The 13,814-nt window shown below is 47.0% G+C and overlaps 1 protein-coding gene across 1 annotated transcript in view; it reads right to left on the bottom strand.

Annotated features, from left to right (window-relative positions):
• The window catches only part of megf10 (multiple EGF-like-domains 10), a 154,853-nt gene that overhangs the window by 12,373 nt on the left and 128,666 nt on the right, over nucleotides 1–13,814 (bottom strand). Inside the window, exons 19-20 of the mRNA XM_067983501.1 lie at nucleotides 10,075–10,203; nucleotides 6,018–6,254 (exon numbers count right to left, since the gene is read on the bottom strand). Coding sequence (XP_067839602.1) covers nucleotides 6,018–6,254; nucleotides 10,075–10,203 — 366 coding nt within the window. The remainder of the gene's footprint in view (nucleotides 1–6,017; nucleotides 6,255–10,074; nucleotides 10,204–13,814) is intronic.

Raw genomic sequence — 13,814 nt, 5'->3', positions numbered from 1 at the left:
GACAATGCAGCACTCTCCCAGTGCTGAGAACGTCAGCCTAGATTACATGTGCAAGTCTCTGGACTGGGACTTGAACTAACAACCTTCTAACCCAGAGATGAGAATGCTACTCACTCAGCCACGCCTCACACCTAAACTTTATGATTTCACATTGACTATAATACAATCACATCCAAAGCATAATGTATAAAATTCCTATCAACAATTCCCATTTACTCTCCTTAAACATTAACTTTGATGTAGGCACAATACAAGCATTACTTTTCTTCACAAACCAGTTTGCACTAATTACAATTCAAAGGGCTATCAAACGTAACATTTCATTTGCTTTTTTTAAGCAAAATTTTAATATAGTCGTAACAAAAAAAATTATTGTCTCTGATCTTTGCCCAATCCTCTAATCTTGGTTCACTATTTTGTCCATTACATACATCGGGAAATATTGACCAGTTACTAATTCCTCACTGTGCATCTCTGGATTATACTGTGCTTACGCAGCCACATAAAGAATGAAAACACACAAAAACACTGATACGAACATACCAACATACGAATTAACAGCAGGAGCAGGCTATTCGGCCCCTCGAGCCTGCTCTGCCATTTGATAAGATCATGGCTGATCTGATTGTGACCTCAGCCCTACTTTACTGACGACCTACTATAACCTTTGACTTCCTTGTTAATCAGGAATCTATCTAACTCAGCCTTAAAAATATTCAATGATCCTGCCACCACCACTCTCTGGGGAAGGGAGTTCCACAGACTCATGACCCTCAGAGAAAAAATTTCTCCTCATCTCCGTCTTAAATGGGAGACCCCTTATTTTTAAACAGTGTCCCCTAGTTCTAGTCTCTCCAACAAGGGGAAACATCCTCTCAGCATCTACCCCTTCAAGTCCCCTCAGGATCTTATATGTTTCAACAAGATCACCTCTCATTCTTCTAAACTCCAATGTATAGAGACCCAACTTGTCCAACCTTTCCTCATAAGATAACCCCTCATCCCAGGAATCAGTCGACTGAACATTCTCTGAACCACCTCTAAAGCAATTATGTCCTTTCTTACATAAGGAGACCAAAACTGCACACAGTATTCTAGATGTGGTCTCACCAATGCCCTGTACAACTGTAGCAAAACATCTCTACTTTTATATTCCATTCCCCTTGCAATAAATGACAACATTCCATTTGCCTTCCTAATCACTTGTTGTATCTGCATTCTAACTTTTGTGATTCATGTACTAGGACACCCAGAGCCCTCTGTACCTCAGAGTTCTGCAGTCTCTCTCCATTTAAATAATATACTGCTTTTCTATTCCTCCTGCCAAAGTGGACAAGTCCACATTTTCCCACATTATACTCCATCTGCCAAATTTTTGCCCACTCACTTAACCTATCTATATCCCTTTGCAGACTCCTTGGGTCCGATTTTAGCACCCGCTCTCGGGTGCGTTCTCGGCGGGGGGGCCTCTAAAATCCCGAAATCGAGGAGCGGGACCGGATCGCGCCTCGATCCCGCCCACTTCCGGGTTCCGCGCTGACGTGCGGGGTGCGTGCGCAGCCCCCGCTGGTGGGAATCCCGCAGGCAATTAAAGCCAGCGGGGTTCCACTTGAGTGTATTTATCTAGGTATTTCAGGTCATTAAATGACCTGATTGAGCTGTTTTTTTTACCAAGTGTGGGATTTTACGTTGAACTGAGACTGTTTCCCATACTGGGGGAAACACTCTCACTCCCAACAGACGTGTTGCAGCCAGCAGCCCGTGGCAGCTGCCAAGGTGCATTCCACAGGTGGGGGGGGGCGGGGGAGAGCCTTCACCAATGCAGGAGGACGCTCTGTAACATTGGGCAACGCCTGCCCTCCACCACCCTCCTCCAAGCAAGAAGATTCACCTGGGTGGAAGGGCAACCCCTGTGCGAGGACACACTTTTCTACTGTGCACAACCCCTCAGATCTACACCTGCCAGATGGGTGCTGCGTTGACATCCTCGGAGGACGAACAGCATGACCAGCCTCAGCAGCCTCGCAGTCCACGCCGTCCGCCTCAGAGACGTGCATCCCCACAACACGGTGCTGTGGCACATCCACCTGCACAGCAGGATGGAGGGCAACCGCAGAGAGAGATGCGTCGCAGGAGGCACTACCCTCCGCACAGGGTCTACAGACCGAGGCTCAGCTTCATGGACCTCTCTGAGCAGCAGTGCATACGTAGGATCAGAGTCACTCGCCAGGTAGTCACCGACATCTGCAGCCTCCTTAATGACGAGCTGCTCCCGGATGGACCAAGCAGCATCTTCTTACCCGTCGCCGTCAAAGTCACCACTGCCCTCAACTTCTTCGCCTCCGGATCCTTCCAGGGTGTCACGGGGGACATCACCGGGGTCTCTCAGTCGTCTGCACACAAGTGCATAAGGCAGGTCACCGATGGGTTGTTCCGCAGGGCCTCGACCTACATCAACTTCGCCATGGATGAGCGCAGCCAGACGGAGAGGGCGGTTGGATTCCATGATGTGGCTGGCTTCCCACGGGTGCAGGGTGTAATCGATTGCACCCACATAGCAATACGGGCACCTCCACATGAGCCAGGGCTGTTCATCAACAGGAAAGGGTATCACTCCATGAACGCCCAGCTCATTTGTGACCACCGCCAGAGATTCCTACACGTGTGCGCCAGATACCCTGGCAGCTGCCACGATGCCTTCGTCCTCAGGGAGTCCACCGTCCCGCCCCTCTTCCACTCACCCAACACCGGCAACGGCTGGCTCCTCGGCGACAAGGGATATCCCCTGCACACGTGGCTTATGACACCTCTGAGGAACCCCATTACCGAGCCGCAGCGTCGATATAATGACAGCCACATTGCTACCAGGTCTACAATTGAGCAGGCTATAGGGCTGCTCAAGATGCGCTTCAGGTGCCTTGATCGTTCCGGGGGAGCGCTCCAATACACGCCGCTCCGAGTGGGACGAATTATAGTTGTCTGCTGTGCCCTGCATAACATGGCACTACAGAGAGGGGTGCCGCTGGAGGAAGTCCCATGCACACCCGCCACCCACATTGAGGACGACAATGAGGAGGAGGAGGTGGAGGAGGAGGAGGAGGAAGAGGAGGAGTACGAGCGAGAGGAGGAGGAACGACCCATGGCCCGAACACCGGCTCACCTGCATGCTCGTCAGGCCAGGGAGGCACTCATATGCCAACGGTTCTCCTAACATCACACTGTGTGAGGCGTTCACATGTCATAACGTGCACAGACGAGGGTCCATACAGGCTCCCTCCACAGAAGAGTGGTGCCTGTACACCTGCACCCACTGTATTATGCCCAATGGGTGGGACGGGGTGGTCGTCGTCATGATGAGGCGCACGGAAGGGACATATTGCACAAGCCGCAGAATTATGGACAAGAGGTGGCAGCATTGGTGAGAAAAAGTGAGTTTATTTTGTGTTGCCATTCAAAGACTGGAAATAAAAAGATAACAAATAGACAAACACCCTGGTGCAATCCCTGTGTGCTCACGGAACTTTGGGTTTTCGTTTCCTGGTACCCCTACGTGGTGCTACCCCTGTGGCTCCAGCAGAGGTGGTGGCAGGTTGCTCCTGTTCGTGCCCTGACCTAGTAGATGCTTTGGGCCTACCCCCCCTGGGTTTCGGTGCCCGTGAGGGCACCTCCACAGCCTTCCAGGCTGCAACCGGGGACATCCCCGGTGTCTCTCAGTCGTCTGCGCAGAAGAGCCCTGCAAATACACCTACACCCACTCTGCAGTGACACACTGGGTGGCATCAGTGGTGGGTCCTCATAGGGATACCCAGGAGCGGGCATTATTGCACAAACCGGACAAGATTCGCGAAGACATGGCAGTAGTGGAGCCAATATAATGTGTGATGTGAGTTGTTCTTTAATTCAATAGAAGAACCATGACAAACCCTCAAACACCCTTGTGCATCCACTTCATGCTCACGACACGTTTGCCTTACTCTGCCTACTGCACATATGTGATGCATGCCCTGTGGCTGCAGCACAGGTGGTGGCAGGTTGAGTGAGGCTGGCCGTGAGAGAGATGCACGAGAGGGTGAGTATGGGATAGAGCCATGAGATTGTATGAGGATTGGGTTGCGTGGTAGTGGCGGGGTGAGTACTGGCGAGGTGAGTAGGTGCAGGTAAGATGAGGATGAGGTTTGAGTGGGTATGAGGGGTCATGTGACAGAGTAGTGTTGGCAGTGCCGAAGGAGATGTGGGGTGGGGGCAGTGTTGTGGCAGACGGAGTGTAGGGGAAAGACTACGTGTTCTCACAGTGGCTGACCTACTGAGGTCATTGCAGCGCCTCCTGCACTTTATGCAGGTGCGTGATATGTTAGTGGCGCAGCTGACCCCCTCTGCCACCTCGAGCCAGGCCTTCTTGGTGGCAGAGGCAGGCCGCTTCCTCCCGGCCGCCGGGGGGAAGATCTCTGTCCTCCCCCTCCTCCTCACCCCATCTAATGATACCTGGGGTGAGGCATCATTAAACTGGGAGCAGCCTTCCCCCTGGGCTGCTCCATGCTGTAATTTTTTCTGTTTGTGGCAGCATCTGTCAGTGGAGGACTGCCCCTTTAAATAGAGCACCTCCAGCTGACAGATCTTACTGCACATGCACAGCCCGCCCGACACGCAGATCAGCAGTGGGGAACACGGAGGAGCAGGTAAGTGAATCCAATTAGTGTGTTGCCTGCTGCGATCGTGCGGGCAACCCACTAATTTCACCGGTCGCGTTTTCAACGCGCCCGCTGGCCTACCCGCCGGGAACCCGCACCCCTGGTAAAATCGGGCCCCTTATGTCCTCTTCACAACTTACTTTCCTACCTATCTTTGTGTCATCAGCAAATCTGGCAACCATACATTCGGTCCCTTCATCCAAGTCATTGATACAGATTGTAAATAGTTGAGGCCCAAGCACTGATCCCTGTGGCACTCCACTCATTACATCTTGCCAACCTGAAAATTACCCATTTATGCCTACTCTCTGTTTCCTATTAGCTAACCAATCCTTTATCCATGCTAAAATGTTACCCCCAACACCATGAGCTCTTATTTTGTGTAGTAGCCTTTGATGTGGCACCTTATTATTTTCCAATCTGATGGGACCCATCTGGAATCTAGGGAATTTCAGAAAATTAATACCAATGCATCTATTATCTCTGCATCCACTTCTTTTAAGATCCTAGGATGAAGTCCATCAGGACCTGGGAACTTGTCAGCTTTTAGTTCTAATAATTTTTTCAGAACCCTTTCCCTGATGATTGAAAACATTTTAAGTTCCTCCCTCCCTTTCATCTCTTGATTCACAATTATTTCTGATGCCTGTCTGTGTCGAGTTAAGCAGATAAGATGAACACTACAAGTCCAAGACCGCGTCTGCAATACTGCGTTCAATTCTGGGCACTGCATCTCAGGAAGGATATATTGGTCTTGGAAGTGGCGCAGTGCAGGTTCACCAGAATGATACCGGGGCTAAAAGGATTAAATTATGAGGACAGGTTTCAAAGACTAGGCTTGTGTTCCCTTGAATATAGAAGATTAAGGGGTGATCTAATTGAGTTGTTTAAGATGATTAAAGAATTTGATAGAGTAGATAGAGAGAAATTATTTCCTCTGGTGGGGGAGTCCAGAACAAGGGGGCAGAACCTTAAACTTAGAGCTAGGCCGTTCAGGGGTGATGTCAGGAAGCACTTCTTCACACAAAGGGGAGTGGAAATCTGGAACTCTCTCCCCCAAAAAGCTGTTGAGACTGGGGGTCAATTGAATATTTCCAAACTGAGATTGATAGATTTTTGTTGGGCAAAGGGTATTAAGGGTTACGGAACGAAGGCGGGTAAATAGAGTTGAGATTCAGAGCAGCCATTGAATGGCGGAACAGGCTCGTGGGGCTGAATGGCCTACTCCTGTCCCTTTGTAATAAAACTTTTCTGCTCTACAATGAATTTTCATGACAATAACAGTTAATTAGGATTAGACGCAAGAGGTTCACACTGGTAGTTTCTCACCTGACATGGTATAATCTGCAGTCATAACTCGGAGAGCAGGTGAGTAGGTTACAGCAGCCATGTTTGCCTCTTTCCCCTTCTGCTTGCGCCTGTACATGATGAACAGCACCAGGAGGAAGAGGACAATCAAAAGAAGAATAACAATTCCCACAGTGGCTCCAATCTGATGAGAGTCAGCAGGAATCGCAGTGCTGGTCCGACTTAGGCTATTGAGGTTGCCCACAATTATAACTCCAGCTGGAAAATGTGAAAAATAAGATTTTAAATTACATGGTATTTACAGCACACAAACAGCCCCATTCTCTACTGGACTGGTTTCGATCACCGGAGGCGGGGGGGGGGGTGGGCGTCGGAGAGGAATTTTCCAGAATATCTTTTCCCTTATTGGTCCTGGGTTTTTTCTCTCAGTTTTTTTTGTCTCTCCCAGAGATATTACATGGCTGCGGGGAGGGAGGGAGGAAGGGTCCAGTCATGATGCTCAGGCCATCATGTGGTGTGGGGCAGGCTTGATCGACCAGTTGGTCTTTTCCTGCCCGTCAATTTCGTGCGTTCGGCCCATCTGGTCCATGCCAGTGTTTATGCTCCACACGAGCCTCCTCCCATCTTAATGAATAATAATGAGGTGTTTTTATACCTCTCTGATTCAGGTAGTACATCTTGAAGACAAACCTCCACACTCCGCATTGAAGTTTATTGAGATACTAGAATAACTTGACGATGGACTGATTTCCTGCCACTGTTGAAAATAATGATAGGCTGCCTCTGATCGCTCCTCATTGTAACCTCCTGGGGTATCCAATCTGAGCCTCAACCAACGACAATTCCAGGCAACTGCAGGCATCTCACTGAACGTTGCCAGACCCATCTTTGGTCAGATGGTGAAGATTGAGTAGCAGGAGATATTAGGAACATAGGAACAGCAGTAGGCCATTCAGCCCCTCGAGCCTGTTCTGCCATTCAATTAGATGATGGCTGATCTGTATTTTAACTCCATCTACCCTCCTTGGTTCCATAATCCTTAATACCCTTGCCTAACAAAAATCGATCAACGACCCCCAGCCTCAACAGTTTTTTTTTGGGGGGGGGGGGTGGGGGGGAAAGTAAGTTCCAGATTTCCACACCCCTTTGTGTGCAGAAGTGTTTCCTGACATCACCCCTGAACGGTCTTGCTCTAATTTTAAGATTATGTCCCCTTGTTCTGAACTCGCCCACCAGAGGAAATAGTTTCTATCTACCTTATCAACTCCTTTAATCATCTTAAACACCTCAATCAGATCACCCCATCATAGAATCGTTACAGCACAGAAGGCAGACATTCGGCTCATCGAGCCCGTGCCGGCTCTTTTCCCCCTAGCCTTACAAATTTTTTCCCTTCAAGTATTTATCCAATTCCTTTTTGAAAACCAAGATTGAATCTACTTCCACCATCCTTTCAGGCAGCGCATTCCAGATCATAACTACTCACTGCGTAAAAAAGTTTTTCCTCATGATGCCTTTGGTTCTTTTGCCAATCACCTTAAATCAGTGTCCTCTGGTTCTAGACCCTTCCATTAATGGGAACAGTTTCTCTTTATTTACTTTATCTAAACCCTTCAAACCTTCTCTGCTCTAAGGAGAATAACCCCAGTTTCTCCAGTCTATCCATGTAACTGAAGTCCCTCATCCCTGGAACCATTCTAGTAAAACTTTTCTGCACCCTCTCTAAGGCCTTCACATCCTTCCTAAAGTGCGAAGCCCAGTGCTGTGGCCAAACCAGTGTTTTATAAAGGTTTAACATAACCTCCATGCTTTTGTACTCTATGCCTCTATCTATAAAACCCAGGATCCCGCATGCTTTTTTGACCGCTTTCTCAACCTGTCCTGCCACCTTCAAAGATTTGTGCGCATATACCCCCAGATCTCCCTGTTCCTGCACCCCTTTTAAAATTGTACCATTTGTGCCTCTCCTCATTCTTCCTACCAAAATGTATCACTTTGCACTTCTCTGCATTAAATTCCATCTGCCATGCGCCCGCTCATTCCGCCAGCCTACCTATGTCCACTTAATCTTCTATACTCGAGGGAATACAAGCCGAGTCTATGCTACCTGTCCTCATAATTTAACCCTTTTAGCCCCGGAATCGTTCTGGTGAATCTGAGATGAAACCTATGCTGCTGCCTCGAGTCAGTTTTTCCACTTCACCTCCACTTCCTGCTGCACCTGATAATGTAACTAAGAGTTGGCAGCTCAGATTCTGGGAGATGATCAAGCGAGTACATCAGGTGGGAGCTGGGTTCAATCCAGTCTCTTGCGTTTGACGGCACAGTGCATTGTGCTGCACTGAGTCACTGAGTTGAGTATTACTGACTGAGAACATGGAGTAACCTCACAGTAAAGGCACAGTGATGGACAGACAGTGAAAGAGAGGAGAGAAAAAAGAGAATGTAAAACTCTGGGTAGCACATTCCAAAAAAACTCAGTACAGAGCAGGAGAAATGAGTTATCTTGTAGACATAATAGAAGAGAGGCTAGTAAGAGTGCATACAGTTTTGAGTCTTGATATATCAAACTTGATTTTTCAAGTGTCTCCGTATATCAAACTTTTTTGCCCCAATATACTGTTCACTACAACTAGAGTCAGAGGGATCATTGGTCAGAATGCGACCCGTCAATAAGTGGTCGTGCATGGGTTGAAACCAGCTGATTCAGATTTTCCAGGCACTAGAGATTCAACCCCAACAATCACAGCAGCGGTGACTGATCCCTTGGAACTCGAGATAATTAAATCAGATGGTTTTAACGTGCATGTGATACAGTTTATGGAGTTATAACTCCCCAAAAAACCACCCGCAGTCAAAATCGACCAACGGTGTTTCCTGTCACAGTTTGCCTTGATGTCCTGCACGGCACAAGGAACACACTGATCCCCTCACAGAGCAAACATGATTTAACAAGAGGCCGATAGGGAGCGGTGTCAAAATGCCCAGATGATACCAAAATAGCAGATATAGTAAATTCTTCAGAAGACTGGAGGAAGCTGCAAAGTGATATTGAGACGATGGGGGAATGGGCTAAAATGTAGCAGATGGAATTCAATGTCAGTAAGCATGAGGTGTTACATTTTGGTTAATAAAATACTATGGGATGCTATGGAAGAGCAGAGGGATTTGGGAGCACAGGTTCACAGGACAGTAAAAGCAGCACCTCAGGTTGACAAAACAATAAAAAAGCTAATTTCTAGGTTTTATCAAGAGGTATAGAATATAGAAGCCAAGAGGTAATGATGAGTCTATATAAAACCTTAATAAGTTCTCAGTTGGCGTACTGTGTGCAGTATCAGGCTCCACACTATAGGAAGGATATTGGGGCTTTAGAGAGGGTACAAAACAGATTCACTAGAGGCTGCCTGGTATAAGGAAATACAAATAGGAAGAAAGACCTGAAAAATTGGGTCTATTTTCATTAGAACAATGCAGATATGATAGAAGTGTTTAAAATGATGAAAGAATGGGATAACGTAGATAGAAGCAAACTATTTCCAGTAGTGAATGGGTCTAGAACGAGGGGCCATGGATACAAGATTAAATGTAAGAGATTTAGAACAGAGGGCAGGAGAAACTTCTTCACACAGAGAGTCATGAGGCTGTGGAATTCACGTCCAGGGTTAGTGGTTGAGGCAGAAACAATATCAACATTAAATATTAGGCTGGATAGGGGGAGGAAGGAAAGGGGATCAAGGGAAATGGGAACAGGGAGGGTAAATGTGATCAAGTTTATTTGCTCGCATGGAGGGTAAAGGCTGACATGGACTGGACGGGCCAAATGGCCTGTTTTCATGTTGTAACTTCTATGTTTAACTCCTCTTCCAGAAAGCAGCCCTTCAGTTTGGCTGACCATTTGGATAACACTGAAACTAGTTTACCAGTACACATCCAGCTTCCCCAGGGATTGAGAGTTCAATGCTGAACATAATGGTTTTTAGCTGAAGAGTTTCGCCGATCTTCAAGATGTAAGGAGGCAAGCAAGCTTGTGAACAGATAGAAGGCTCGGTTACTGCACTGGGAATGAATATCATACCTTGGTCACACCTTGGACCCTTCCATCCAGGGCTGCAATAGCAGGTGCCTTTAATATGGTCACACGTTGAGTTGTTCAGACAGTCACACACCTGCCGACAGCCGTAACCATAGGTCCCTGATAGACATTCTGTAAGACATCAACAGTGTGGTCAGATCGGAGGTACCAAACTTTCCTGGGAGTCTCCAGTTTTTATAATTGGTCAGGCAAGAAACAGGTCATCATTATTCATGAAATGAAAATATCTCTTACTTGTCTAAAGTATAGTTTACAAGTGTTTTTGTTGAGTTAGCTCTCACTGTTTTGTTGAAAAAAAACGAAAAGAACTTGCATTTCTATAGCGCCTTTCTCCACCTCACAATGACCCAAAGTGCTTTACAGCCAATGAAGTACTTTTGAAGTGTAGTCACTGTTGTAATGTAGGAAATGCGGCAGCCAATTTGTGCACAGCAAGATCCCACAAACAGCAATGAGACAATAACATGATAATTTTTTTTTAAAGTGATGCCAGTTGAGGGATAAATATTGGCTAGGACACCGGGGAGAATTCCCCTGCTCTTCTTCAAATAGTGGCCGTGGGATCTTTTATGTCCACCTGAGAGGGCAGACGGGGCCTCGGTTTAACATCTCATCCGAAAGACGACACCTCTGACAGTGCAGCGCTCCCTCAGTACTGGCACTGAGAGAGTCAGCCTGGATTTTGTGCTCATGTCTCTGGAGTGGAACTTGAACCCACGACCTCCTGAGTCAGAGGCGAGAGTGCTACCCACTGAGCTACGGCTGACACATGCTGAGTTAGTAAAATGGCTGTATGGTTATGTGCAAGGATGTAATCCATGCAAAGTTGGAAAATAAAATTTTGCACAAATATTGAACTACAACAACAATCCTGTTGTTAATATCTTTTAACTTATTCTCATGTCAGCCAGAAACGTATTAAAAATTGCAGAAAACAAACAGTGGGGCTGATTTTAATCTCTGACTTGCCTTGTGTGTGCCAGTTTGTTTGGTATAACAGAAACTTGGTGGAGATCTATCCCACTGAAAATTGTTCACTGAATCTTTTAAAGTTACAGCTTAGCACCTAGTAACCCTGAATGCCCATTATGTATGGGCATGAAGAACAGAACAGGTCTACGTCCATTGCGCTGCCTGAAAATGGAAGGAGATTCTTTGGAGTATTCCCAACACTACACTGCCTCCCTATACCATCGGCGGCCGTGCCTTCAGCTGCCTAGGTCCCAAGCTCTGAACCTAAACCTCTCTGCCTCTCTCTCCTCCTTTAAGACGTTCCTTAAAACCTACCTCTTTGGTCACCTGTGCTAGTATCTCCTTATGTGCCTCAGATTCAATTTTTGTCTGCTGATCGCTCCTGTGTTTACTATGTTAAAGACGCTATATAAATGCAAATTGTTGTTGTTGCACCCATCCAAATCTGCACTTGGAACTATGAACAATTTTGCTCTCAGCACATTAACATTCTGGCAATATTTACACCAGTTAAAGCAAAAATTTGCAGGGCTACGGGGAAAGAGCAGGCGAGTGAGACTAATTGGATAGCTCTTTCAAAGATCCTGCACAGGCACAATGGACCGAATGGCCTTCTTCAGTGCTGTACAATTCTATGATTCTAATTCTTAACCAGCCCCATTCAGTCAGTTGGCTGATTAAAATTGCAGTTGAACATATCGCCACTAGATGGGGCAGCAACGCTAGGGCAGGAGAGAGTTGACAAACAGTAATAACCATTTGCCTTCATCGACTAATTCATTCACTCAGAGGAGGCATCAGTTGATGGCCTCAATATTGAATGCATAGAAGTCCACGGGTTCCTCTCATTTAGAGTTTGAGATGTAGATGGGGATGTAAAGAAGAGAGAGGAGTGAGGAGGCGATTAGTGATGGAGAAGGTTGTCTGCCCTCTCCAGAAGTGCCGTGCGCTGCCTGGTACTTTCTGATGGAGAAACACTTAGGAAGCAGCTTGCCGGTGCCTTTTGGAGGGCAAGAGTCTCATTAGGATCTTCAAAAAGGTTTGTAACAGGAAGTGGGGTCTCCCTGTCCTGCATTTCCAGAGTATTGCGATACCTGTGCGTGGTCAATGCTATGCACAGCCAAAAGAATCAACTTTCTCCTCTTCTTAAAGCTGAGTGTCCACAGGCTTGACCCTTTAATTTCAGCATTAACAAAATTAAAAATCATTTAAAAAAAAAATCATTTACCGAGTACACTCCCTTTGAACTAAGATTATTTACGAGAGTTAAATTCGAGTACTGTTTTGTAAGAGGATACTTAATGTTAATTCTTAACCTGCTTTGAACCAGGCCAATGACCACAAGAGAATCAACTGGTATTTTCTAGGGCGGCAGCACTGAAGTTTCTCGAGTTGCTGCTTCGACTTCATTTCATTTTAACCCAAATTTTATTTTTGCTTAAAAACATCTAAAGAAAGGAGAGAGTTCCCTGCATTTATATAGCGCCTTGTCACATTTTCAGAATGTCTCAAAGTGCTTCACACAGTGAATAAGCTTAAGTCTGGGCTCACATCCAGACTATTTCAGAAGAAATGGAAGCCTAAGGGACATAAACATACGAATTAAGAGCAGGAGTAGGCCATTTGGCCCCTCAAGTCTGCTCTGCCATTTGATAAGATCATGGCTGATCTGATTGCGACATCAACCCTACTTTCCCGTCTACCTACTATAACCTTTGACTCCCTTGTTAATCAGGAATCTATCTAACTCAGCCTTAAAAATATTCTTAAACTCACGATGCTCCACTTTTCCAGCTTCCACCCTAACCACGTCAAAGAGGCCATCCCCTATGGACAGGCCCTGCGAATACACAGGGTCTGCTCAGACGAGGAGGAACGCGATGGACACCTACAGACGCTGAAAGACGCCCTAGTAAGAACGGGATATGACGCTCGACTCATCGATCGACAGTTCCGACGGGCCACAGCAAAAAATCGCATAGACCTCCTCAGGAGACTAACACGGGACGCAACCAACAGAGTACCCTTTGTCGTCCAGTACTTCCCCGGAGCGGAGAAACTACGCCATGTTCTCCGCAGCCTTCAACATGTCATCAATGAGGACAAACACCTCGCTATGGCCATCCCCACACCTCTACTACTCGCCTTTAAACAGCCACCCAACCTCAAACAGACCATCGCTCGCAGCAAATTACCTAGCTTTCAAGAGAACAGCGTCCACGACACCACACAACCCTGCCACGGTAACCTCTGCAAGACATGCCAGATCATCAACACAGATACCACCATCACACGAGAGGACACCACCCACCAGGTGCATGGTTCATACTCCTGTGACTCGGCCAACGTTGTCTACCTCATACGTTGCAGGAAAGGATGCCCCAGAGCATGGTACATTGGCGAGACCATGCAGACGCTGCGACAACGGATGAACGGACACCGCGCAACAATCGCCAAACAGGAGGGTTCCCTCCCAGTCGGGGAACACTTCAGCAGTCATGGACATTCATCCACCGACCTTCGGGTAAGCGTACTCCAAGGCGGCCTTCGAGACACACGACAACGCAAAATCGTCGAGCAGAAATTGATAGCCAAGTTCCGCACCCATGAGGACGGCCTCAACCGGGATCTTGGGTTCATGTCACGCTACACGTTACCCCACCAGCGAACAAATGTTATCTGTTTTTAATATAACGGGTCAGTTGCTGTCTTTTCTATGTTTCTACCTCTCTATCTCTGTTTTTTTTTGT

The sequence above is a fragment of the Heptranchias perlo genome, chromosome 4 (assembly GCF_035084215.1).
Source record: "Heptranchias perlo isolate sHepPer1 chromosome 4, sHepPer1.hap1, whole genome shotgun sequence".
NCBI classification, from domain to species: domain Eukaryota; kingdom Metazoa; phylum Chordata; class Chondrichthyes; order Hexanchiformes; family Hexanchidae; genus Heptranchias; species Heptranchias perlo.
The sequence above is the reverse complement of the archived record's forward strand: the minus strand, read 5'-3'. Positions and strand labels throughout refer to the sequence as shown.